At 53.0% G+C, this 26,603-nt stretch overlaps 3 protein-coding genes across 13 annotated transcripts in view; 2 read left to right on the top strand and 1 right to left on the bottom strand.

Annotated features, from left to right (window-relative positions):
• The window catches only part of DYNC2I2 (dynein 2 intermediate chain 2), a 210,553-nt gene extending 207,202 nt beyond the window's left edge, over positions 1 to 3,351 (top strand). Inside the window, exons 4-10 of the mRNA XM_050760075.1 lie at positions 14 to 123; positions 592 to 749; positions 1,249 to 1,358; positions 1,757 to 1,924; positions 2,096 to 2,328; positions 2,634 to 2,791; positions 3,030 to 3,351. Coding sequence (XP_050616032.1) covers positions 14 to 123; positions 592 to 749; positions 1,249 to 1,358; positions 1,757 to 1,924; positions 2,096 to 2,328; positions 2,634 to 2,791; positions 3,030 to 3,268 — 1,176 coding nt within the window. The 3' untranslated portion in view covers positions 3,269 to 3,351. The remainder of the gene's footprint in view (positions 1 to 13; positions 124 to 591; positions 750 to 1,248; positions 1,359 to 1,756; positions 1,925 to 2,095; positions 2,329 to 2,633; positions 2,792 to 3,029) is intronic.
• GOLGA2 (golgin A2) overlaps positions 1 to 26,603 on the top strand; it is a 434,268-nt gene that overhangs the window by 35,794 nt on the left and 371,871 nt on the right. The gene's annotated exons all lie outside the window — the stretch shown is intronic.
• Positions 3,349 to 26,603, bottom strand: part of SPTAN1 (spectrin alpha, non-erythrocytic 1) — an 85,676-nt gene continuing 62,421 nt past the window's right edge. For 9 of the 11 annotated variants that reach the window (XM_050759677.1, XM_050759675.1, XM_050759671.1 and 6 more), the window contains 18 exons: positions 25,105 to 25,209; positions 22,129 to 22,337; positions 20,210 to 20,330; positions 19,865 to 19,986; positions 19,036 to 19,168; positions 16,724 to 16,822; positions 12,848 to 13,007; positions 12,152 to 12,228; positions 11,352 to 11,561; positions 10,660 to 10,956; positions 9,530 to 9,642; positions 9,081 to 9,098; positions 6,643 to 6,697; positions 4,688 to 4,884; positions 4,528 to 4,581; positions 4,295 to 4,441; positions 4,062 to 4,209; positions 3,349 to 3,803 (listed from right to left, as the gene is read on the bottom strand). In XM_050759677.1, the coding sequence (XP_050615634.1) occupies positions 3,678 to 3,803; positions 4,062 to 4,209; positions 4,295 to 4,441; positions 4,528 to 4,581; positions 4,688 to 4,884; positions 6,643 to 6,697; positions 9,081 to 9,098; positions 9,530 to 9,642; positions 10,660 to 10,956; positions 11,352 to 11,561; positions 12,152 to 12,228; positions 12,848 to 13,007; positions 16,724 to 16,822; positions 19,036 to 19,168; positions 19,865 to 19,986; positions 20,210 to 20,330; positions 22,129 to 22,337; positions 25,105 to 25,209 (2,391 nt within the window). In that variant the 3' untranslated portion in view covers positions 3,349 to 3,677. The remainder of the gene's footprint in view (positions 3,804 to 4,061; positions 4,210 to 4,294; positions 4,442 to 4,527; positions 4,582 to 4,687; positions 4,885 to 6,642; positions 6,698 to 9,080; positions 9,099 to 9,529; positions 9,643 to 10,659; positions 10,957 to 11,351; positions 11,562 to 12,151; positions 12,229 to 12,847; positions 13,008 to 16,723; positions 16,823 to 19,035; positions 19,169 to 19,864; positions 19,987 to 20,209; positions 20,331 to 22,128; positions 22,338 to 25,104; positions 25,210 to 26,603) is intronic. The other 2 variants (XM_050759672.1, XM_050759669.1) reach the window with 1 other exon arrangement.

Raw genomic sequence — 26,603 nt, forward strand, 5'->3', positions numbered from 1 at the left:
GACGTCTCCGCAGGTGTCTTGTCTGTATACCCTGGGCTACCCTCCAGCCCAAGCGCAAGGTCTGCATGTGACCGGCATCTCCTGGAACTCCACTGGCTCCGTGGTGGCCTGTGCCTACGGCAGGTGAGTGGCAGTGGGGCGGGTGAGGGCAGCGTGCCACTCCAGGACCCTCACTGGGCCTTGTCTCTGTAGCTGCACAGGGAAGAGTTGGTTCTAAGAGCTTGGCCATCCTGGGAGTCTCTTCTTAAGGCTTCCTGGGTGGGGGTGACAACAAGTGGCAGGAGAAGAGCAGGCAGTGGGGCTGAGTGCCAGGACTGCCCTACCCCCTGCCCGGCGGCCCTGGGCCTGCCTGCCTCGCTGCGTCCCCATCCTGCATGGCATGGACCATCCTTGGTGCCGGGGGACCGTTTTCCAGAGAATGTCACGCCCTTGGGGTGCTAGAGTGGAGCGTGGGCCACTTCAATACCCAGAGTAGTGTCTAGTGGTGACAAGGACACAGCGAATGTGTCGAGGGCTAGTGGGGAGAGAGATGGGGTGGGTGATAGGAGCCCCACCCAGGGGCACAGCCGGCTAAGGTGTGTCCGTGTGCAGGCTGGACCATGGGGACTGGAGCACGCTTAAGTCCTTCGTGTGTGCCTGGAACCTGGACCGGCGAGGCCTGAGTCCCCGGCAGCCGTCGGCCGTGGTGGAGGTCCCCAGCGCTGTCCTGTGTCTGGCCTTCCACCCCACGCAGCCCTCCCATGTCGCAGGTGAGCTACCTGCTGCCTCTGCCTCCTCTCCTCTCAGGACTCAGCTTCCCGCCCTGCAGAGGCACACAAGGGAGCTTTTCATGGGCCCTTTGGCCCGGAGACAGAAAGGCAGGCCCTGACCCCCCTCAGCCTGGAGCCCAGGTGAAGGTCTGTGGTGAGGCCTGAGGGGGTGGAACTCGGAGGAGGAGTCTGGAAGGGGTCCACGGTCAGGGCTAGGGGGCTGTGGAGAGGCCAAAAGAGGCAGGTGCCCTTGGGACGCCATCAGTGGTGCGGGGCAGACAACGCTGGAGGGAGCTGCCAGGTGCAGGGCAGGGGCGTCCGGCAGAGCTCCCTGGGGTACAGCAGGGGAGCTGGGGGCTAGGACTCTCCCTCTGTGGGGATGACTTCCAGCCAAGTGGCTCTGCCACCTGGCCCTGTGGGTGGGCCAGGGCGGGTGCTTGGCCAGGAAGCCAGGCTGAAGGTAGGGCTGAGCCTCTGCCCAGGCCCACTATCCCTGCAGGAGGGCTGTACAGTGGCGAGGTGCTGGTGTGGGACCTGAGCCGTCCTGAGGACCCGCTGCTGTGGCGCACAGGCCTGACGGATGACACCCACACAGACCCTGTGTCCCAGGTCAGGGCAGGGGCTGCTGGGCGGGGTGGGCCCTGAGGCAGAGCTGGGCAGAGGGCGCCCACTCTCCTAGGAAGGTCACCCGGGCGTTGGCAATTGGACAGTTGCCTCCTGCATTCTCAGAGCTCCCACAGCATGAGTCACCCCCCTCAGGAGCCACTCCCAGGGCCCTGTGGCCATTCCCAGCCTCCTCTGCAGGCACCGAGTGAGCGGCACTGGGATTCTGGGACTGGAGAGGGCCCTGGGAACCCTCTGGGCCTGCCCCCTGGTGGGTGAGCCTGGCTCTTGGGCCTCCCTGATAATTCTTTTTTTCCTGGAAGAGAGGGAAGGTAGGGGTGGAGTGTACCACCTGGGCCAGGTGTCCCTTGTCTCCATCCTGGCCCTGCACACCGTCATCTCAGGTGGTGTGGTTGCCCGAGCCCGGGCACAGCCACCGCTTCCAGGTGCTGAGCGTGGCCACCGACGGGAAGGTGCTGCTCTGGCGCGGCGTCGGGGCGGGCCAGCTGCGGCTCACGGAGGGCTTCGCCCTGGTCATGCAGCAACTGCCACGGAGCACCAAGCTAAAGAAGGTACGCGGGCGCCCGGAAACTGCCTCGGCCTGCGCTGGAGAGCCTCGGGGGCGGGAAGGTGTGGCCAGTGGGCCCGACTCGCTGTGGTCGTCCCTCCTGTTCTCTGGCTCTGTTGGGACAGTGCCATCTGATGCATTTGGCTCTGACCCTGCTGCTGCCATTTCTCCACAGCATTCCCGGGGGGAGACCGAGGTGGGCGCCACGGCAGTGGCCTTCTCCAGCTTTGACCCTAGGCTGTTCATTCTGGGCACGGAAGGTGGCTTCCCGCTCAAGTGTTCCCTGGCAGCTGGAGAGGCAGCCCTCACGCGGATGCCCAGCTCTGTGCCCCTGCGGGCCCCGGCACAGTTTACCTTCTCCCCCCATGGTGGTCCTGTCTACTCTGTGAGCTGTTCCCCCTTCCACAGGTAGGCAGGGGAGGCCTGGGCCCGAGGCTTAGTGGGGCCAGGGCATCCCTGCGCTGCGGGTCTCTAGCCTGCCAAGCCTCATGACGAACTGCTTCAAGTGCTTGCCTTCTGCCCACCTGAGACCCTGTCCAGGTCTTTGGTGGTTTGCCCAGGCATCGTCCCTCTAAGAGAGGACCAGCTCCAGGCTCAGGGACCAGGGAGGCTCTTCATGAGCTTGGTAGCCCAGGAGGGGTCTGGTGTTGGGGGCCAGCACCACCCAGACCCCAGCACTGATTCCCTTGCCTGGCCCCCTGCATCCCATCTAGGAATCTCTTCCTGAGCGCTGGGACCGATGGGCATGTCCACCTGTACTCCATGCTGCAGGCCCCTCCCCTGACCTCGCTGCAGCTCTCCCTCAAGTATCTGTTTGCTGTGCGCTGGTCCCCAGTGCGGCCCTTGGTTTTTGCAGCTGCCTCTGGGGAAGGTAGGAAGGGGCCGCCAGGCCTGGATCTCTTTTAAGGGGTGGGTGGTCTGGCCCCTGCTTGTACCTGGGGTTCTGGGTTGGGGAAAGACGGCACGTGGGGGTAAGGATGGCTTCCCTCCAGCAACCCAACTCAAAGCGACCGTGGCTGCACACGACAGGATTGAACCCAGGTGGTAGCCTCCTCCTTCCATGTGGCGGTCTCTAGAGTTTCTCTTACTCCATGTATCTGTCTTTCCAGGTGACGTGCTGCTGTTTGATCTCCAGAAAAGCTCCCAGAAACCCACAGTTTTGATCAAGCAAACCCAGGATGAAAGCCCTGTCTACTGTCTGGAGTTCAACAGCCAGCAGACTCAGCTCTTGGCCGCGGGCGATGCCCAGGGCACAGTAAAGGTGTGGCAGCTGAGCACAGAGTTTGTGGAACAAGGGCCCCGGGAAGCTGAGGACCTGGACCGCCTGGCAGCGGAAGTGGCCACCTGAGGGGTCCCGGAGGCGGGTGCAAGCCTTTGCTGTGCCGAGCCTTGTGTTTCTGACAACAAGCTGAATGAAGAAAAGCAAAGTTTTGGGGGAAGTCATCATTTATTTAATAGTCTTTTACATGAAAACAGATTTGGGGGAGGGCGGGAGAACAAGGGGAAGAGCCAGCTGCTTTGATTTTCTGAAGTCGGAATGAGGGCAGCTGCTTCAAGACGTGGATCTGGGTCCCCACAGTGACATGGTGATTGTCACTGGACCGGAAGCGGGTTAGTGAAGCACCATTTTCTACTAAGTCTTATTCCAAGCTAAGCAGGCTTAAGGTTACAGTGGAAAGTGAGAGCACACAGAGGAGCGGACATGCAGCAAGGCGACGCGGGGCAAGCAGCGAGGGGCGGGTGACCCAGGGAGTGGCTCAGTTCACAAAGAGCGAGCGGGTGAACTCCACGTAGTCAAACGCAGTGGGGAGCTCACGGCCCTTGCCGTCCACGTAGGGCTTCATGTGGGAGACGCAGTAGTCAGCTTGTTCCCGGGTCAGGTTCTACGGGGTCAGAGACCACACCTAGTGTCTGAGCCAGCTGCACCCACTTCAAACCTGACCTCCCAGGTCTCAGGATGCTGGGGGTTCAGAGCTGCTGCTACGAGCAGATCCAGGACTTCAGTCCATACTGGGTTTGATTTGTAAATGGGGAGAAAACTGTACCCAGCACAGGGCCTGTTGCCCCAGACTCGGCTCTGCCACAAATGTGGCTTTAGTTTTCCAAAGGACACCTCTTCACCCACCTCCTGAGGCCCATACCTGGTAGAGTTCCTCCTTGGTCACATAAGGCTTTCCCTCTGAGCTGAGGGCCCGGAAGGCGCTCTCGATCTCCTCGCTGGACTTGACGTTCTCGGTTTCACGGCTGATCATGAAAGCCATGTATTCTTGCAGGGAGACGTGGCCATCTCTAGGAGAGGAGGAGCAAGAGCCTGAGCAGGGAGGGCAGGTGGGTGCTCAGGGTGCAGGCTCACAGCACCCGGCCTAAGGCTTACCTGTTTGGATCCACCGTGTCCAGGATTGCCTCGAACTCAGGGTCAGGTTCCCCTTCCTCCACCATGGGCAGGTCATAGCCCAGGGAGCGCAGGCAAGATTTGAACTCCTGATGGTTCAGCCTGCCAGACTTGTCCTTGTCAAAGTGTCTGCAGCACAAAGCCGAGGGCAGCTCAGCACACAGCCCTGCTGCCGAACACCCCCCACCCAGCCAGGGCGAGTGGGCTGAACTCACTTAAACATCATGCTGAATTCTTTGAGGGCCTCCTCAGTGACACCTGTTGTGTTCCTGAAAGAAGAACAGAAATTAGGGAGCAGACCCTCCACACAGCAGGTGACATGTCTTTTCCTCCCTGGGCTCCAGGCTGAGCCTGGCCCACAGCCCTCCCGGGTACCTGGCCTGGATCTGCTGCTCCAGGTTGTGCTGCATGCGCATGCCCAGCTGGTCCAGTTGGTCCCACTGCTGGGCCAGGCCCACGGTGCTGTGCTCCGTGTACTTGTTGTCCAGGATGAGGGCCTCCTCCATGGCGGCCCCCAGGTCCTCAATCTTTTTGAGCTGACTTCTCATGGCTCGGATTTCCTGGTGTTTGCGCTGCAGGGGCGGGGAGCACAGATGCTCAGACAGGGGCCCTCAGCTCAGTCACCAGCCCAGGAGCCACTTACTGCCCTCTGGTTCCTGCTTCAGGCCTGGCCTGAGACCTCTTAAAACAAGAACATTTTAGAATAGGAATAGTGGGATGGGGTGAAGCTGAAGAAACCCCAACCACCTCAGCAGGAGGAGAGACTTTCAATGTGAGGGTTCTAAAGCAGCTGGTAGACCTGCCAGGGGACAGTGCACACTGAGGATAAGTGCGGTGAGGACTCCAGGAAGCAATGGCCAAAGATTTTTAATTTTTTTTTGAGATGGAGTCTCACTCTGTCACCTAGGCTAGAGTGCAGTGGGGCAATCTCAGCTCACTGCAACCGCCCGGGTCCAAGTGATTCTCCTGCCTCAGTCTCCTGAGTAGCTGGAATTACAGGTGCCCACCACCACACCCACCCAAATTTTTGTATTTTTAGTAGAAGTGAAGTTTCACTGCATTGACCAGGCTGGTCTTGAACTTCTAGGCTCAAGTGATCTGCCTGTCTTGGCCTACCCAAAGTTCTGGGATTACAGGCATGAGCCACCGCACCCAGCCTTATTTTTAAGACAAGGTCTTGCTACATTGCCCATGCTGGACTTGGGGCAGGTGTGGGCCACTGTGCCCAAAGACTTAATTTTTTTTCAGATGGAGTTTCGCTCTTGTCACCCAGGTTGGAGTGCAATGGCCTGATCTCGGGTCACTGCAACCTCTGCATCCCAGAATCAAGTGATTCTCTTACCTTAGCCCCCTGAGTAGCTGGGATTACAGGTGCCTGCCACCACACCCAGCTAATATTTAGTATTTTCAGTAGAGATGGGGTTTCACCATGTTGGCCAAGCTGGTCTCGAACTCCTGACTTCAAGCAATCCACCCGCCTCAGCTTCCCAAAGTGCTGGGATTACAGGCGTGAGTCACCACACCCAGCCCCAGACTTTCTTTAAAGTGAAGAGCCCTCGGTAGGGAGTGGTGGCTCACGCCTATAATCCCAGCACTTTGGGAGGCCGAGGCGGACAGATCACTGGAGATCAGGAGTTGGATGGCAACTCCATCCTGGCCAATATGGCAAAACACTGTCTCTACTAAAAACATAAAAATTAGGCCAGGTGTGGTGGCTCACGCTTAATTCCAGCACTTTGGGAGGCTAAGGCAGATAGATCACCTGAGGTCAGGAGTTTGAGACCAGTCTGCCTGGCCAACATGATGAAACCCTGTCTCTACAAAAAATACAAAAACGGCCCAGGTGTGGTGGTGGGCGCCTGTAATCTCAGCTACTTGGGAGGTTGAGGCAGGAGGATCACTTGAACCCAGGAGGTGGAGGTTGCAATGAGCCAAGACCATGCCCACTGCACTCCAGCCTGGGCAACAAGAGTGAAACTCCATCTCAAAGGATAATTAAAAAGAAACACAAATTCGCCGGGCGTGCTGGCACATCTGTAGTCCAGCTGTTTGGGAGCGGCTGAGGCAGGGGAATCGCTTGAACCCAGGAGATGGAGGTTGCAGTGAGTCAAGATCGCACCACTGCACTCCAGCCTGGGCGGCAGAATGAGACTCCATGAAGAAAGAAAGAAAAAAGAAGAGAGAGAGAAGAGCCCTAGACTGCTTTAGACCAAGGGAAAAGAGTACAATAGCACATCTGGTTCCTGACTTTAAACCAGGAAGGGAAGGGGTAGCCTGGGGGGTGGCTGGGTGAGGGGTCTCTGCTGGGCCACAGCCCCATGGGCACTTACTTTGGTAGCTTCAAGCTGGGATTCGAGGGTCCCCGACTCCTCCACCATGCAGGACCTAGACACAGAAGGACAGTAAGGAAAAGGGCCTGCTCCCAGCTGGCCGAGAGCTCAGAATGAACCTTCTCTCAGAGCAGTGCCTGGCAACCTCACATTCCTTTTAAGGGAACTGAACCTAACTGCAATTGGCCATCTTTATCTAATGGGCCCCAGGAATCCAGGGAGGGCAGGGAGCATTTCTCCCGTTTTAGAGATGGGAAGCTGCTGCCTTGGTGTGGGCTAGGGCTGAGCCCACTCGTCTTGCTCCCAAGGCCAGGATGACTCAGGAATGGAGTTTAAATTCCCCCATGGGTACAGGGCAGCTGCAAGCCTGTCTGAGCATCCTCTCTGCAGCCTTGGAGGGGATGGGACACCCTGACACCTGACAGACGGGAGAGCTCAGGGCAGAGGGGAGGCTGAGAACCTGACAGCCTCCCCATAGAAACCCTGGAGTGTCCTGGCAAGGTTCCTGAGGAGGGAGCCCCATTCTAGGGGGAATGAGAGCACGACCCTGCAGACAAAGGACACAAGTGGAGTGCTGGGAGATCACAACCAACTGTGCCAAAAGGAGGGATGGCTGTGACTAAGCCCCAGATCCCGGTTTCATCCTCTAGACACAGTCAGGGAGGCAGCCTCCTCTCTAGGATCAAGTTCTGAGAGCAGATGGGCTTTGGGGAAGCTCCTTCCCAAGAGAACACAGTGCCAGGTCACAGAGGCTACCAGTAAACAAAGACGACAAACAAGTTAGGGACGTGCAAGGATGGATTCACACAGGGTGTATGGCCTTGGTGGGGTTTTAGCCCAAGCTCCCCTGTACCCACATTCGCCCCAGCCTACCCTTTTAAAACCCAGTGAGCTGGGGTTAGCTCTGCAATCTCCCCAAGTTCAAAGTGCTCTAGCAAGGCAAGGCACCAGGCTTCCTCCTACCCCAGCAGGTCAGACTCACAGTCACGCCATGTCCCCCCGGGGAAAATGCCCCCCAGGACCTGGGGGCAGGAGGCTGGGTGCCGGTGCAGTGGGAGGACAGACCCCTCCTTCCCAAGCGGCCGAGGGCGGCAGGTTAGTCAGGGTGGAGCCGCCTGGGGATGTCAAGAGTGCATCAGTAAAGCCACAGTGAGGTAAGAAGAGAAATAAGGAGAAAAACCTTCCAGACAGATCATCCCCAACTTCATACTGATAGACACGAATGACTCGACGATATGCTATGCTAGTCAAAGAAAAGAAACCAAATGAATACACCAAAGGGAGGGGAGGCAAGAGCACACTGCAACAGACATACAAGGCCCAAGCTGGCAGGGCGCAGGCAAGGGCAACCTGGTGCCTGGCGGGTACCTGGAGGCAGCAGGCCCAATGGCTCACCCCAGGCACCTCACACTAGGAATGGGCAAGAAGGGCAGGGCTTGGAAGGAGCCATAAGGTGAGGGGAGCGTGGCACCTCATGACCTCATGGAGACAAGAACAAGACCAGCAGACACAGCCATGGGGCAGGGAGGGGAGTCAGGTGGCCAGGGTGTCCTACGGGCACAGGCCGGAAACTGCGATCCCTACGTCCCCAGCTGCTCTGCCATCAGAATGTGTGGCCCGGCTGGAGGGGTCTATTTTTCTCCTGGCCACCTATACAGGCTTGATATGCCTGTGTGCTGAGCCTCAGGAGTGCAGGCTAAGCCACTCCAGTCCCACCAGCCCTGGCTTTCACAGCGGGCTTGGCAGATGACAAAGATGACCCGCCCAGAGAGAGGCCCCAGGCTGAGCAGAGAAGCCCCCGCCGGGACTGGGTGGGACAGCTCTGCTCCTCCCTGGGGCTCCTCCCACGTCCTGTCTATCACATCATAACGGGGGCATTTTTGCCTTCTATTAGGGCGGACAGTTCTTACCCTTCCTGACCCCAGGAAAGTCAAGTGGCAGCCTCAGCTACTTGGGAGGTGTCAGTGCCCAGCCCTTCTCAGCTGTGAACTTACTGTACCCTGCCTGAGCCCCCAATATTGCCATCTGCTTCATGCCCACTGACCACTGTTGGACACGCTGCGGAAGCAGCGCTGAGAGCCCAACAGAGCCCGGGGACTGGACAGGCGCGGGGGTTCTCAGGGCCCCTGGACTCCAGCTCTGGCCTTCGTGCTTCATCACCTTCACTACCCAAAGTGAGCCCTTGGAATCGCTCAGTGAGGCAAGGGTAGCTCCCTCTGGCTTGAAGGCTCTATCGGGGACCCGGGACCATGGGCTATGGGGCAAGGAACACGCTCCTTGTCAGGTGACGGGAAAGGTGGGAGGGGAAGTGCAGCCTGCCCTGGGCAGGAAGGCCCATCCCGGGATCCTCCACAAGCCAGGCTACAGGACAAGGGCAGAGGGGCAAGCGCACGAGACCCCACACGACAAGCCCGGAGAAGGAAGAAAACAATATTAACCCATCGAGGAGGTATGTCCTGTGGAGAGCAGATCCAAGCAGCCAGGAGACAAGGTGGTATCCGGACAACAGCAGCAATCGGGAGGTGGGGGACAGAGAGAAGACAAAAGAAAGAAAGGAAAACAAAAGCAACAACATCAGTACTCAATGCATAGACCCTGCATCGTCTGTCGCCAAATCACTGCTGGGGCTGATCACACACCCTGTGTGGCCCCACTCAATCCAGGAGCTCCAGCAACTTGGTCTCTGGGACATGCAGCACTGGGAGGCTGCTCTACCTATGCTCCCACTCCCGGCTCCAAACACGACCAGGCATTGCCAGCCCAGCTTTATTCCCAGGCTGCCTCTGGTTTTACACAAAGCACCCCCACCTCCTTGGGGCTGGAGGCTCTCCAGGGCTTAAGCATAGCAGGGACATGCTGCTGCCCCCTGGCCCCAGAGGGCTGGCACCTGGTCTCTTGGATCCACTGGTGGAAGGCATTGGCGTGCTGGGCAAACTCCTGGCGCAGCTTGTCGTTCTCCTCCTGCCGCCGCTGTTCCTTTTGCAGCTCCAGCTCCCTCTCCTGAGGGCCAAAGGGGGGCAGATGCTATGCACTGCTGTGGCAGTGACACCAGCCCCCTCCTTCACAGATGGGCTCAGGATGGATGGAGGTGGCCTCCCTGCAAGGAACCTCCCCAAAGATGAGAGGGGAAGGAGGCTGGGAGACATGAGGCCGGCTCAGAGCACTTGGTAGTTCTTTCTCTGTTCCCACCCCCCAGGTGCTTCAGGAAGGGGTGGACCTGGCGGGGAAGCGACTGGCCAGTCAAGCAGGGAGTTGCTGGACTGTCAGAAATGGAAACTTCTGGCCGGGCGCGGTGGCTCACGCCTGTAATCCCAGCACTTTGGGAGGCCGAGACGGGCGGATCACGAGGTCAGGAGATCAAGACCATCCTGGCTAACACGGTGAAACCCCGTCTCTACTAAAAAATAAAAAAAAAAAACTAGCCAGGCGAGGTGGCGGGCGCCTGTAGTCCCAGATACTCGGGAGGCTGAGGCAGGAGAATGGCGTGAACCCGGGAGGCAGAGCTTGCAGTGAGCTGAGATCCGGCCACTGCACTCCAGCCTTTGAGACTCTGTCTCAAAAAAAAAAAGAAAAAAAAAGGAAACTGGAAACTTCTGGCTGGGTACAGTGGCTCACACCTGTAATCCCAGCACTTTGGGAGGCCTGGGCAGGAGGACTGCTTGAGGCCAGAAGTTCAAGACCAGCCTGGGCAACATGGCAACACCCTGTCTACAAAAATTAAAATAATTAGCCAGGCGTGGTGGCATGTGCTTGTAGTCCCAGTTATTTAAGAGGCTCAGGAAAGAGGACCACCTGAGCCTGGGAGGCTGAGGCTACAGGGAGCCATGTTGGCACCACTGCACTGCAGTCTAGGTGATAGAGACCCTGTTTCAAGAAAACAGAAAGAAATGGAAACTTCTGATGAAACCATGCTCCTTCCTCCTGCCCTGTCCTGTCGTTACTCAGTGTGGGCTCTGAGCAGGGCCCAGCAAGGGCTCTGGGAGGCCGAGCAGCTCCTGAGGGCAGCGGGAGGTGTACCTTGATGATCTTCTGTAGGTTCCTCCAGGTCTCCTCCAGGGCCTCCATGGTGAACCAGGTGTAGGGGTTGGAGGCTACACGGAAGCTCTTGATCTGGCGGTCCAGCTCGGCCAGCTGATTGAAGTCGGCCTGGGCAGAGCTGAGGGAGGAGCGGAAGGCGTCGTGGGCCTCACGCAAAGCTTTGATTTCTTCCAAGGAGTTGCAGCGCACAGGGTCTGTTAAGTCCTCCTCTGCATTTTCAAACCAGCTGTTGAAGGCAGAAGCCTTTTTGGCAAAGGTCAGGAAGAGGTCCTCCACCTGGAAGCAGAAGTGACTGAGTTAGCGGAGTCGTCAGGGCTGGACATGCCGACCCAGTGCAGGAGGTGGGGTGCGGGGCGGTTCCTGGGAATCAGAGGCGCACACAGCTCCCCTCTGCTCCTGTCTCCTGCTCCCCCTTCTTCAAGTCTTCACCAGCCTTTTTTCCCCGTCCTACCCTTTGCCCTTGTCTTCAGTCTGTCCTGCGTGCTTCTGAATGTCGATCTCACATGGCCCTCTCATTTGCCTTGGTTTTAACTGACGCCACACCCATGTTCGAAAGCTCTGCACTGAGCTCACAGCTTCCTCATGGGGGAGGGGCAGAGTTGGGCAGACAGAAGGTGGGCTTCCTTCCCTGAGCTGTGGGCCAGCTAAGCTTCACGTGGCCCCATCCTCACCTTGCGGAAGTGACTCTGAGCCTCCAGAAGCTTCTTCTTGCGGGTGGCTGAGTTGGCCAGAAGCTGGCTCCACCTTTTCATGAGGGAGGCGTGCCGGGCCTCGATGGCCTTGGACTGAACATGCTTGGCAGCAAGAAGTTGATCTTTGAGGGCAGTGATGTTGGCAATGCCTTCCTGCTGGAAGGCCTGGAGGCCAGCATCAAAAGTTTCCTGAACAAGGAGTGACAAGCCAATTTGTGGTGACTCCACAAGACTGGAACTAGCTCTTCCTAGGTGCCTCGACTCAGATGGCGCCAGCATGTCCCCCAGATGCCCAAGCCAAACTGTCTGCCTGGACACTGCTGATACTGGGTCACACACGCCCCCTTTCCTGCTCTCCTTCAGCCCGCAGATCACTGCGGCAGCCTCCTCCCACCTCCCTGACCCCAGCCTTCAGCTCTTCTGCCCCAGGGGTCCCTGCCAGCTCTGCCTAGAACACTCGCCCTGACCGTTTTCATTCACCCCTCATGATTTCGCTTAGGAGGGCTTGCCCCTTCAACCCTCGCCTGCTGAGAACTGAGGGAGTGCCCCTGCAGTGCCCATCCCCTCAGCACCCAGCAGGCTGCTGCAGAGATGCCTGGTTCTGTGTTTGCTTCCCCAGTTAGTCTGGAAGCTCTCTGAGGACCAGGACGGGATCTTTATCCTGCTGATCCCCAGGGGCTAACAGAAGAGAGTTAAATGCGTCAGTGAAAGACGTCCCCAGTCATCTCGCAGGAGATGCTATTTGCATACATTTCAACCAATGAAGGGGCAGGGCAGACCTGTTTGGTGAGGAGCGTCTGCACAGAAGACAGGTCTCGGCCATAGTCATCTGTCTTCAAGCTGTTCTCCTTTTCACCTAGAAAACCAAGTGTGGAAAATATACCACCCTCCTCAGTGGAGTGAGATGGATTACAAAAGAAAAAAGCCAAAACCCAGACAAACCATTTTTTGTGTACACATAAATTCCAATATTCCTAACTGCAGCCTCAGAACCCACATTAGCGGGCCCCTCCCTGCACCCAGGCCTGGCCGCCATCTGTGCCATGAGGAGCTCCTTGTAGCCTGTTCTCTAGTTCACTTGCTATTACTACAACCTAGGACTACCCAGGACACGGGGACCCCGATATCAGGACCCAGTTTCCCCTCACCCAGGAGCTGGGTGGTGCCCGACCAGGGCAGCTAGTGGTGCCTTTGCTGTGCCCACTCTGTTCATGTCATGACGTCACATTATGCCATCTCTGCTTGCAGCAGCATTTACAGGCTTTTATTAACCCTGGTGCCAGCCCAGTTCCGGCAGCTCTGGCCTCAGGACACTGTCTCCTCCTAGCTGGCAGTCAGTGGTCTACCCTGGTAGTAGGTTCTCTGCCATGCCCACAATTGATCAGTTTCTTCTCTGAAGAAGAAAACCAATGACATGGAAGGAGACAAAGAGCAGCTCTGGGAAGGCTCTTCTGGGCCTTTCCGACAGTGCTCACCGATCCAGGACTCCACCACGTCCGCCTTCCAGTTGAACTGAAGGAAGGCCGAGTTCTCATCCAGCTTCGCCTTCCTCTGGGCTGCAGCTTTCTCCAGGTCTGACACTTTCCCATTCAGGCCCTTCATCTTTGAAGATATGTTCTCCTCATGGTGATTGTTCTGGGCCATGGAGAGAGGCACACACTGGTCAGCCTCACCTGCTGTGGTTACCTGACTATGCCCTCCCCGGAAAGGCTCTAAACTTCTATAAAATGGGCCACTTGCTCCCCTGTCCACTGCTGGGTTAACAATGATAGGTGAGGCTTTTGTAAGAGCAACACAGTCAAAGGCTTCAGATGAATACACTGTACTGGCAATTCTACTTTTAGGAATTCTTTTTTTGTTTTTTGACACGGAGTTTCACTCTGTCGCCCAGGCTGGAGTGCAGTGACGTGATCTCAGCTCACTGCAACCTCCGCCTCCCGGGTTCAAGAGATTCTCCTGCCTCAGCCTCCCGAGTAGCTGGGACTACGGGAGAACACCACCATGCCCAGCTAATTTTTTATTTTTAGTAGAGATGGGGTTTCACCATGTTGGCCAGGCTGGTCTCGAACTCTTGACCTCAGGTGATCTGCCCACCTCGGCCTCCCAAAGTGCTGGGATTACAGGTGTGAGCCACAGTGCCCGGCCAGTCCTAGGAATTAATTCTAAAGAAATATGGGCCAGGCACAGTGGCTAACACCTGTAATCCTAGCACTCTGGGAGGCTGAGGTACGCCGATCACTTGAGGCCAGGAGTTCAAGACCAGCCTGGCCAATATGGTGAAACCCTGTCTCTTCTAAAAAATACAAAAAAAAAAAAGAAAAAGAAAAAAAGGCAGATATGGTGGCGCGCATCTGTAATTCCAGCGACCCAGGAGGCTGAGGGATAAGAACTGCTTGAACCTGGGAGGCGGAGACTGCAGTGAGCTGAGACTGTGCCACTGCACCCAGCCTGGGCAACAGAGCAAGACTGTTTCAAAAAAAAAAAAAAAAGGAATGGGCTGAAATTTGAAGTTACAATGATATATTCACTAGTATTATTTTTGATAGAAAAAAATTGAATATTATCACTTAAAATACTACACATATAGGGCTGGGTGCAGTGGCTCACTCCTGTAATCTCAGCACGAGGCGAGAGAATCGCTTGAGCCCAGGAGTTGGAGACCAGCCTGGGCAACACAGTGAGACCCAGTCTAAAAAAAAAAAAAAAAAAAAAAAGAAAGAAAAGAAAAGAAGCCAGGTGTGGTGGCACCCACCTGTGGTCCCAGCTAACTAGGGAGGCTCAGGTGGGAGAACTGCTGAAACCTGGGAGGCAGAGGCTGCAATGAGCCACGATCACGTCATTACACTCCAGCCTGGGTGACAAGAGTGAGACTCCATCTCAAAAAATAAAAATAAAAAAATTGGTTGGGTGCGGTAGCTCACACCTGTAATCCCAGCACTTTGAGAGGCCGAGGCAGGCGGATTATGAGGTCAGGAGTCCGAGACCTGCCTAACCAACATGGTGAAACTCTGTCCCTAATAAAAATACAAAAATTAGCCGGGAGTGGTGGTGGGCGCCTGTAACCCCAGCTACTCAGGAGGCTGAGGCAGGAGAGTCACTTGAACCCAGGAGGTGGCGGTGGCAGTGAGGCAAGATTGCGCCAGTGCACTCCAGCCTGGGCGACAGAGCGAGACTCTGTCTAAAATAAATAAATAAATAAAATTGGCCAGGCGCGGTGGCTCAAGCCTGTAATCCCAGCACTTTGGGAGGCCGAGGCAGGTGGATCACGAGGTCAGGAGATCGAGACTATCCTGGCTAACATGGTGAAACCCCGTCTCTACTAAAAATACAAAAAACTAGCCGGGCGTGGTGGCGGGCGCCTGTAGTCTCAGCTACTTGGGAGGCTGAGGCCGGAGAATGGCGTGAACCCGGGAGGCGGAGCTTGCAGTGAGCCGAGATCACGCCACTGCACTCCAGCCTGGGAGACACAGCGAGACTCCGTCTCAAAAAAAAAAATAAAAATAAAAATAAAATAAAAATAAATAAAATTAAATAAAATTTTTAAAAAATACATAAAATTAAAAAAAAAAACAACATACTACAAGTCACATTAAATTTAAAGAGAAATTCTTTAACACCTGTGAAAAGGGGAAAAAGAAAAAGAAAAAAGAATTGAAAGAGAAATTCAAGGAGGAAACAGGCTGTTGCTGAGGACAAAGCAGCTGGCTCGCTGGCCGGGCACGGTGACTCACGCCTGTAATCCCAGCACTTTGGGAGGCCAAGGCGGACAGATCACCTGAGGTCGGGAGTTTGAGACCAGCCTGACCAACATGGAGAAACCCCGTCTTTACTAAAAATACAAAATTAGCTGGGCGTGGTGGCACATGCCTGTAATCCCAGCTACTAGGGAGGCGGAGGCCGGAGAATCGCTTGAACCTGGGAGGCGGAGGTTGTGGTGAGCCAAGATCGCGCCACTGCACTCTAGCCTGGGCAACAAGAGTGAAACTCCGTCTAAAAAAAAAAAAAAAAGCAGCCGGCTCATTGCTAGAAGGCCGAAGGACACTCACACCGGTGATCTCCAGGCTTGAAGAACTGGGAATGTTGTCTGGGTGTGTGTTGCGGGGTTAAGTGCGCAGGAAACACATCTACATCTACACATGTATCTGAAATTAGTTTCGTGCTAGTTTATTTGCAGATCAGAGCAAGGAAAAAAAGCTCTCCAGTGAAATGGATTTTAGCTACATTGTTGCTGCCTATGGATCAAACCCTAGTGTCAAGGCCATGACTGCTGAGTGCAACCTCTGTGATGAGAAATCCTTCTCATGATGTGTGTGTGACAGGAGACCAAAGCTGTTAAAACCTCTGTCCTTGGCCCGATTTGGTGGCTCATGCCTGTAATCCCAGCACTTTGGGAGGCCAAGGCGGGTGAATCATAAGGTCAAGAGATCGAGACCATCCTGGGTAACATGGTGAAACCCCATCTCTACTAAAAACACACAAAAAATTAGTGGGGCGTGGTGGCGGGCGCCTGTAGTCCCAGCTACTTGGGAGGCTGAGGCAGGAGAATGGCGTGAACCCGGGAGGCGGAGCTTGCAGTGAGCCGAGATCGTGCCCCTGCACTCCAGCCTGGGCTACTCAGCAAGACTCCGTCTCAAAAAAAAAAACAAAACACCTCTGTCCTAAGGCACTCCAGGTGCGCCACTGCACCTGAGTGACTGCTGGTAAATTCCAGACCCATGGATGCACAGCCTTCAGTCTAGAGCTTCCATGTGGGAAGGATGTGGCTTCACTGTTGCTGGGAAAGCACCAAGTCCCTTTATTTTGTTTTCTCCCAAAAGGGCCGCGAATGAAGTAGATTCATTTCTAAAATGCCCTGTACAGGCTCCAGGTTTTTGATAATTAATGGAGTGATATGATCCTATTAAATGGGAATCTCTGGGGCTGTTTGATCTAGTTGGTAGCTCTATACCTGTGGAGAGAAAAGGTCTGGCAGGTAAGACACAAAGATCTAATGTGTAGTCTCTGGGTGGGGTTTTATGGGTAATTTTTATTTTATGCTTTGCTTATTTGCATTTTCTACTGTCCCTATAAAGAGATTGTACTGCTTGAGAAATAAACTAAGAGCAGCATTTGGGAGTGCCAGTGTCTCTGTTGCTTAACGCAGAAAAAATAAGCACTGCAGAATAACTTTACTGGCTTTAAAAAGGGGGAAACATCCAACTTGTCACGAAACACAGGAATGGAATTGCTACTGGTTTCCACGCAGACCTTGGTTTGAACATCCCAGGAAGTGAACTTTGGGGAACCTCTGTGGTACCAACATGTGGGTATCCCAGTGGGTGATGGAGGTCTTACCGATGGGCTGGACTCACCTTCTTAATGAGGTCTTGTCCATTGGTGCAGACGTCATTCACGCGATCTTTGTGGACGGTGAAGTCTGTCTCAAAAGCTTCATGTTTCTTCAGTAAGCCCTGGAGTAGAAGCAGCCAAGGCCCACTATTGAGAGCCTGCTATGTGTTGTGGGCTAGGCCCCAGGGACAGAGAGTGACAAAACCGCTATGGTCCCTGTCCATGCACACATTACAGGCTAGCTGGGGAAGAGGACAATAAAGAGGAACATTAATAAAAAGAGAATCATAAAAGGAAGGAAAACACGAGGCAGTGAGAGTAACCAGCGGTGTTGGGACAGGCCTTGGCAGGGACAGTCTTTGGACCTTTGGGAAGGGTCAAACCCTTTGTTATCCATCAACAGTGTCTTATGGTCTCTCCCCCAAGAGGACGACAAGAATGACACAAACCACGCTGAAGATACACACCCAAACAAAAACGACACATTTTTAAGGTTTAACTTGAACACATCTCAGAAAAGGCCTTCCAAGTCATGTCTTTTTCTTTTCGAGACAGAGTCTTGCTCTGTTGCCCAGGCTGGAGTGCAGCGGTGTGATCTTGGCTCACTGCAACCTCTGCCTCCCAGGTTCAAGTGATTCTCCTGCCTCAGGCACCCAAGTAGCTGGGATTATAGGCATGCACTACCACCCCCAGCTAATTTTCATATTTTTTAGTACAGATGGGGTTTCACCATGTTGGCCAGGTTGGTCTCCAACTCCTGACCTCAGGTGATCTGCCCGCCTCAGCCTCCCAAAGTGCTGGGATTACAGGCATGAGCCACCATGCCCGGCCCCATGTCTTTTCTTCAGTACAGTTTAAGCACTGCAGACAATGCCTTTTTCGTTGCTTCCAGGGAACTCAACTATGCAGAGGATGGGAAATGACTGACCATCTAAATTCTACCTGAATCACCCTGACCAGCGGAGGATGCTTCCTACGGCGAGGAAGGTGGCTCAGAGCTAACTCGATTCCCGGGAGTGCATACTCCTGCTTCCACATCTGGGGACAGGAATTTAGACATATCTGACCATGATGTTTTGCAGCATCTCCTTTCCAGAGGCGAATCTGTCCATCTATGCCTCTGGGCTGTCTTGGGACTTGCTTTGGCCAGAAGGCAGTGAGGATGACGTGTGAGGCTGCAGACACCCTGCAGCTCCTGCCTTTGCCTGTCTGAGTGCTGCTGAAACAGGCTGGTCTAGCCAGCTGGAGGACAACAGGCCACGTGGAGGGGAACAGAGATGTCCAGGCTGGGTGACACTCAGGCTCAGCTGCCAGTGTGTGACTGATCTCTCAGCCCAGCCACGCTCTGCCTGAATGCAGGAGCATGAGGGACCTCCAGTGACAGCTGCAGATGCTACTGATCCACAGATCCATGGGAAATGAATCCATTTCCCATGGATCTGTGGATCTTATTCTTAAAAATAAGAAATGGGTGTTGCTTTCAACCACTACATTTAGGCAGGTTGTTATGTAGCAACAGTTAACCAATTTAGGGAGTATGTGACGGGCTGAACTCTGTCCCCCTCAAGAGATGATGAAGCCCTAACTTCTGGTACCCACGAATGTGGAAAGGGGATCATTGCAAACATACTCTGCAAAGGTAAGATGAAGTCATTAGGGTGGACCCTCATCCAATACACCTGATATCCTTACAACAGCACACAGAAATGTGAATAGACACACAGAGTGATGCCAAGTGAAGACACACACAGAGGGAAGATGGCCATGTGAAGACAGGCAGAGACTACAGTGATGATGCCACATGCCAAGGGCACCTGGTGCCAACAAAAACTGGAAGAGGCAAGGAAGGATCCTCCCCTACAGGTTTGGAGAACATGGTCCTGCATCTTGATTTCAGACTTCTGGCCTCCAGAACTGAGAAGCAATAAACCTCTGTTGTCCTCAGCCACTCTGTGCCACTCCATCTGTGCCACTCCGTCTGTGGTACTCCGTCGGTGGTACTCCGTCTATGGAACTCCGTCTGTGGTACTCTGCCTGTGGTACTTATTTATGGAGGCCCCAGGAAACTAATACAAAGACCCAAGCCCACCACTGCCTGGCGAATGACAGGGCCCGGGAACCGAGACTGATAAAGCCACACCAATTGTGTCTACTGAAGGGCAATGTCCCCTAGTGTGAGATCTTGAAGGTTAAAACCAACTACTGAGGCCTTGGCTGCTGGCCCTGTGTGCTCTCCTATTAAGAGCAGGGCCCTTTAACAAACCAACAGGGAAATGATGACCAGCAGGCAGTTGCCAAGAGAGACAGCAGGTGACACCTTTGGTTTCTGTCTCACCTGGATGGCGGCAAGAGTGTCTCCATAATCTTCACTGGCCACCAGGGTCATTTTCTCATTGATCCAGGCTTCCTCCTCTTCCACATTGGCTACAAACTGCTGATATTCCAAGGACTCTTCAAGCCGCTGACCCCTAATTACAGCAGACAGGAAGAAAATCAGCCATAATCTCCTCCAGCTTTGATTGTGATAGTTAACATATGCTTAAAAACATTCATAAAAGCCAGGCGCAGTGCCTCAGGCCTGTAATCCCAGTACTTTGGGAGGCCGAGGCGGGCGGATCATGAGGTCAGGAGATCGAGACCATCCTGGCTAACACGGTGAAACCCCGTCTCTACTAAAAATACAAAAAAATTAGCCGGGCGTGGTGGAGGGCACCTGTAGTCCCAGCTACTCGGGAGGCTGAGGCAGGACAATGATGTGAACCCGGGAGGCGGAGCCTGCAGTGAGCCGAGATTGCACCACTGCACTCCAGCCTGGGCAACGGAGAGAGACTCCGTCTCAACCAAAAAAAAAAAAAAATTCACAAAAAAAGTGGGCCCTCACAATCAGTCCGTCCACGGAACACCATAAATCACCCACTCCATGATTCCAGACTCTCATGTCTTCATTTCTGGAGAATCGTGTGATTCTGGACTCCAGATTAACAGAATGAGACCACCTTAGCATGGCCTGTGGGAGGTGGCTCTGGAGCAAACCGACTATGGCACATGTGAGGCCAAAGGTCCAGCAGATGGTAGGAGGGCCCAGTGGACCCCACAGCTCAGAGTCTGCCCTTGGGTGCTGGCCTTCCACTTGTTCCCGGGAGCTCCCGCCTCTGACTACTCACCGGGCAGATGCCAGCTGCTTCAACTCTTTCCAGTGCTCCACAAACTGCGCCAGCCGCTGCTGGATCTCCTCTTTCCCGATGGTGTTATCATCGGACAGCTTCTTGCCAGTGTCCAGGACACCCTGACAGGTAAGGACGATGAGGTTAACAGCAGGTAGCTCTGCTGGTGCCTCTGTCTTGAGGCTCCCAGGAAAAGTCCTCAACATCAAATTTGGGACTTCTCCAGGTTTGGACTGAGGGGTCATGAACACTTTAGGGACCTCAGTGAAATAAGCGCAAGGGGTTTGTCTGTCCCCTAGGGCCCACTCAAACACCTCTGCCCTCTTGGCAGAAGGCGGCCCCTACCTGAATAGCTGGCTCATGCGCGGCCAGTTCTGCCTCCAGCCGCTTGTGCTTTTTCCTCAGGTTCTGCACGCCGGTGAGGTCCCGGCCGTAGTCCTCAGAGCCCACCAGCAGCTTCTTCTCCCTGAATGAGAGACGGGGAACGGCACAGTCGGTCTCTGCACCTCCCTGCTTTCAAGTGGGGACATCAGGTCAACTGTGGACCTCACAGACATCTACTAATCTTTCTGGAAAATCCTTGCCAGTTTTCTGGAAAACAAAAGCCTCTACTTGCCCACTGAGTAGTGACTGAGAACCTCTGTCCATCTATGCATCTATGAGCCCTGCTGTGTGTCCAGATTCTAGAGGGTTGGGGATGCACTGGAGGATGGGAGGCACCACTGGTGCTGCCCTGAGGAGCCCTATCAAATTATATCAATATATATCAATCATGTATACTAAATATGTATCAATATGTCTGTAAATATATGAAGATATTTATTTATATATATACATACATAAACCCATATATATTTTTTGAAACAGAGTCTCATTCTGTTGCTCAGGGTACACTGCAATGGCATGATCTCTGCTCACTGCAACCTCCGCCTACCTGGTTTGAGTGATCCTCCCACCTCAGCCTCCTGAGTAGCTGGGACCACGGGTGTGCGCCACTATGCCTGGCTAATTTTTTCTATTTTTGGTAGATACGAGTTTTCACCATGTTGCCCACGCTGGTCTCAAACTCTTGGACTCAAGCGATCTTCCCACCTTGGCCTCCCAAAGTGTTGGGATTATAGGTGTGAGCCACCACGCCCAGCTATATAACATACATATTTTTTGAGACAAAGTCTTGCTCTGTCTCTCAGGATGGAGGGCAGTGGCATGATCTTGGCTCACTGAAACCTCCACTTCCCGGGTTCAAGTCATTCTCCTGCCTCAGCCTCCTGAGTAGCTGGGATTACAGGCCTGCACCACCATGCCTGGCTAATTTTTGTATTTTTATTTTTTATTTTTTTGAGACGGAGTCTTGCTCTGGAGTACAGTGGTGTAATCTCAGCTCACTGCAACCTCCGCTTCCCCGGATCAAGTGATTCTCCTGCCTCAGCCTCCCAAGTAGCTGGGACCACAGGCGCCCGCCACCACACCTGGCTAATTTTTGTATATTTAGTAGAGATGGGGTTTCACCATGTTGGCCAGGCTTGTCTTGAACTTCTGACCTCAAGTGATCTGCCCGCCTCGGCCTCCCAAAGCGCTGTGATCACAAGCGTGAGCCACTGTGCCTGGCCAGAAATGCCTTTTAAGAACAAAATCCTCTCTCTTAATTCCTTACTTCCTTAAAGCCTTCTGACCAGGAGCAGTGGCTCATGCCTATGATCACAGCACTTTGGGAGGCCGAGGTGGGTGGATCACTTAAGGTCAGGGGAGGTCAGTTTGAGACCAGCCTGGCCAACATGGTGAAACCCTGTCTCTACTAAAAATACAAAAATTAGTCAGGCATGGTGGCACTCTAGCCTGGCGACAGAGCGAGACTCCGTCTCAAAAAACAAAAGATGTGTGTTTACATGCTACGTCAACTGGAATCAGTAGACTGACATTTTGGGGGGTAGATAGAGAATAAGAAAAAAAGCAGCTCCTTCCTTGGAGCAGTGATCTTCTCCAGGAGGTCAGACACAAACTCACTAACTTTCACGGGAATCTAAAGGGCAGGGTCTAGACAGGGCCTATGTAACCAGCGTGGATCACCACCACCGCCAATCATCATCACTGTAAACTCGGAAAGCAGAAAACAGAGGCATCCCAGGAGTGAGTGGCCAAGCTGGGATCCTAGTCCAGCAGGGTTTCCAGCCTCACCACTACAGCCAGGAGACAGAAACCTTCTGCCTCAACAGTCAGCCTGTGGTTTCTGCTGCCCACTATTACAGGCCACTGAGAACACGTACTTGATCCAGGACTCCTCGTCATCCATGTCCCGGAAGAACTGGTGCAGGCGATGGGATTCATTCAGCTTGGCTCGCCGGGAGGCCGCCATGCTCTTGATCTTCTGGAAGCGCCCGTTGATGGTGTCCCTCTTGTCTTTTACTTGGGAGGTGTCGAAGGCACTGCTGGTCATCAGGCTGTCTGCCTGGCTGTTCAGGTCCTTCAGGCGATCCTGGGGCAGAGGACATAAGAGGGTCAGAAACTGGGTCTCTTACAACTATCTGCTTGAACCTAAGAACTCAGGAATTCCTTACTGAGATGTGGAGTGTTGATATTCTCAAAGTATGTTATGTGGACCTCTGGCATTTTATGAACTCAAACTATTTTCATAACATTCTAAGACATTATTTGCCTTTTTTACTGTGTGGACATTTGCACTGATAGTACAAAAGCAATGGAGAAGGAGGGGACACGCTGGTGCTTTAGCTCAAATCAAGGCAGTGGCAAATTACTAGCAGAAGTGGATTCTTCACTGCCACCCACTCACAGTAAAAAAAAAAAATTGCTTTTTCACTTAAGAATGTCCTTAAGGCAGTGAAAGTTAATTTTACTGAGTAGGCATTCTTTTGTACTTGAAAGACCAACCAACAGACAAACTATGGTCATTCAGACTTGGTATCTCACAGATACCTGGCCCAAAACAAATAAAGTGAGCCTGTCACTTCAAGTAATACTGACAGTTTGTTACTAATGATAAAATTCAAACTTCTATGAGAAAGTTAGAATTTTAGAAAACTTAAACATCCACCATCAGAAGCCTGATGGCTTCCTAATATGTGAAGATTTTTCTGATGAAATTGGTGGTATTAACAGCAATGTTTTGATATCATATAATCACATATGTCAAAATATAGAACTAACAGGCATAATATTGCTCAGTGAAGCAATATTTACCAAATGAGCCATGCATGATGTTACAAAATCATGCATAGGTAAGAGCTACATTCAAAGCCCAAGATGGACCAGTGGGTTTTAATAAAAGCCAGTATAAAAAATTTACTGACAAGGTTTGAGGGGCCACTTTGCAACTCAAAAAAACAGTTTTTTTTGAGACACTTTTTTTTTCTTGCTGTCATCCAGGAGTGCGGTGGTGTGATCATGATTCACTGCAGCCTTGACCTCCTGCCTGGGCTCAAGTGAACCTCCTGTCTCAGCCTCCAAACAACTGGGACTATAGGTGCGTGCCCCAACGTCTGGTTAATTTTTGTGGGTTTTTTTTTTTTTTTTTTTTTTGAGACGTAGTCTCACTCTGTCGCCCAGGCTGGAGTGCAGTTACATGATCTCAGTGGTTCAAGCAATTCTCCTGCCTCAGCCTCCCGAGTAGCTGGGATTTACAAGCACACGCTGCCACATCTGGCTAATTTTTTTTTTTTTTTTTTTTTTTTTTTTTTGAGACGGAGTCTCGCTTTGTCGCCCAGGCTGGAGTGCAGTGGCCGGATCTCAGCTCACTGCAAGCTCCGCCTCCCGGGTTTACGCCATTCTCCTGCCTCAGCCTCCCGAGTAGCTGGGACTACAGGCGCCCACCACCTCGCCCGGCTAGTTTTTTGTATTTTTAGTAGAGACGAGGTTTCACCATATTAGCCAGGATGGTCTCGATCTCCTGACCTCGTGATCCGCCCGTCTCGGCCTCCCAAAGTGCTGGGATTACAGGCTTGAGCCACCGCGCCCGGCACATTTTTTATATTTTAGTAGAAACAGGGTTTCACTGTGTTGCCCAGGCTGGTCTCAAACTCCTGAGCTCAGGCAATCTTGGCCTCCCAAAGTGCTAGGATTCCAGGCATGACCCACCACACCCAGCCTAATTTTTGTATTTTTCTGTACAGAGTCTCATCATGTTGCCCAGGCTGGTCTTGAACTCCTGGGCTCACATGATCTGCCTGCCTCAGCCTCCCAAAGTGCTGGGATTACAGGTGTGAGCCACTGTGCCTGACCACAGCCAAGCTTTAAGAAACTACAACTTTGGCCGGGCGCGGTGGCTCAAGCCTGTAATCCCAGCACTTCGGGAGGCCGAGACGGGCGGATCACGAGGTCAGGAGATCGAGACCATCCTGGCTAATATGGTGAAACCCCGTCTCTACTAAAAAAAAAAAAATACAAAAAACTAGCCGGGCGAGGTGGTGGGCGCCTGTAGTCCCAGCTACTCGGGAGGCTGAGGCAGGAGAATGGCGTAAACCCGGGAGGCGGAGCTTGCAGTGAGCTGAGATCCGGCCACTGCACTCCAGCCTGGGCGACAAAGCGAGACTCTGTCTCAAAAAAAAAAAAAAAAAAAAAAAAGAAACTACAACTTTGGTATAGTATCAAAGAAAATTATTCACACTTATCCATATCAAAATATTCCTGTCTTTTCTATCTACCTACCTGTTCAAAGCTGAATTTTCATCCACTACAAAACACGACAACCTAAATTCAGCATTTTATTTATTTATTTTTTTAGAGATGGAGTATTACTCTGCTGCCGAGGCTGGAGTGCCGTGGCTCACTGCAACCTCTGCCTCCTGGGCTCAAGCGATTATCCTGCCTCAGCTGCCCGAGTACCTGGGATTACAGGCACCCGCCACCACGCCTGGCTAATTTTTGTATTTTTAGTAGAGACGGGGTTTCACCACGTTGGCCGGGGTGGTCTCGAACTCCTCACCTCCGGTGATCCGCATGTCTGGGCCTCCCAAACTGCTGGGATTACAGCCGTAAGCCACCGCGCCAGGCCTTAAAATTTAACTTTTAATAATGGTGTATACTGACAGATAAAACCTACATAATAAAAATCTCTTAAGAGCCTCAATAACTGTCAAGTGTATAATGATCCTGAGGCCACAACCTTTGAGAATGGCTGCTTTAAGTGAAAGAAGTCACTCTCTTTTCTCAAACATGCTAGTTTTCCTTAGGAGTCAGGCACAGCCACGTCCCAGGCACTTGGGTCTGGCCTGCCTCCCTTTGCTTACCTCATGGGCAGATATATCTGCTTCCAGCAGTTGATGCTTTTTCAGCAGGTTATTCACAGAAGCCAGGTCTTTGCCATAATCTTCGGATGCCAGCAGGGCCTCCACCTGGCAGTGAAAACATAAAAAGGAAATGCTACTGTGTGGTGTATACTCAGCATTCTGGAAAATTCAGGATGCCCAGTGGTTACTCCAGGTCCTTGTTTGGACAGCTGAATACCTCTCCATCACAATGTGTTACTGTGATTCCTAGTCACTTTGATCAGCCTGCCCGGCCTGAGACACTGTCTCCACTCAGTCAGTCAAACCTAGACTCCAGAGTCTATTCATAGTAAATACTACAGCTAAAGGCAAAATGCACAGCAATCTTAGTTCAAGGAAACTCCCCTAGGAAAGAATCAGCAGTGTGGGCAAAGATTAATATTCAAAGGTATTCACTGCAGCTAAATATATACACCAAAAGGCTGGGAACACCTGAATGTCCAACAATATGGGAATAAATTATGGCATGGCTCTATGATAAACTTACACAATTATTCAAAAAAACATTTTTTTTTTTTTGAGATGAAGTCTTGCTCTGTCGCCCAGGCTGGAGTGCAATGGTGTGATCTCGGCTCACTGCAAACTCCACCTCCTGGGTTCAAGCGATTCTCCTGCTCAGCCTCCTGAGTAGCTGGGATTACAGGAGCACGCCACCATGCCCGGCTAATTTTTGTATTTTTAGCAGAGACAAGGTTTCACTATGTTGGTCAGGCTGGTCTCGAACTCCTGACCTCAAGTGATCCGCCTGCCTCGGCCTCCCGAAGTGCTGGGATTACAGGCGTGAGCCACCGCACCTGACTAAAACCTCTATGATATTTTTATAGTCTATGCTTTCCAAACATTCTCCAAGGAGAATACATGACTGACTCTGGTTTCCTAGATGCTACTATCTTGGTTTCTATCCTGGCATAGGCTTGTTAGAGTTGCACGCTGTGTAACTATCCATAATCTCTTTCTATTTGCCTTCCCTATGGACATGAGTGATCTGCAGTCCAAGTGCCACTCCAAGTCAGCTCTCTTCTCTAAATATTCACTCCCAGGCCGGGCGCGGTGGCTCACGCCTGTAATCCCAGCACTTTGGGAGGCCGAGGCGGGCGGATCACAAGGTCAGGAGATCGAGACCACGGTGAAACCCCGTCTCTACTAAAAATACAAAAAATTAGCCGGGCGCGGTTGTGGGTGCCTGTAGTCCCAGCTACTCGGGAGGCTGAGGCAGGAGAATGGTGTGAACCCGGGAGGCGGAGCTTGCAGTGAGCCGAGATCGCGCCACTGCACTCCAGCCTGGGCGACAGAGCGAGACTCCGTCTCAAAAAAAAAAAAAAAAAAAAAAAAAAAAAAATATTCACTCCCTTTGCACATCAATCCCTTACAGCATTACAGCAACTCATATGTAATAAAGGTTTCTGTCAAAAGGGGTGTCTGGTGAGCCCTGCCTTTTCATGGTTTTGGGCTCACTGATT

The sequence above is a fragment of the Macaca thibetana genome, chromosome 15 (assembly GCF_024542745.1).
Source record: "Macaca thibetana thibetana isolate TM-01 chromosome 15, ASM2454274v1, whole genome shotgun sequence".
In the NCBI taxonomy this organism is placed as follows: domain Eukaryota; kingdom Metazoa; phylum Chordata; class Mammalia; order Primates; family Cercopithecidae; genus Macaca; species Macaca thibetana.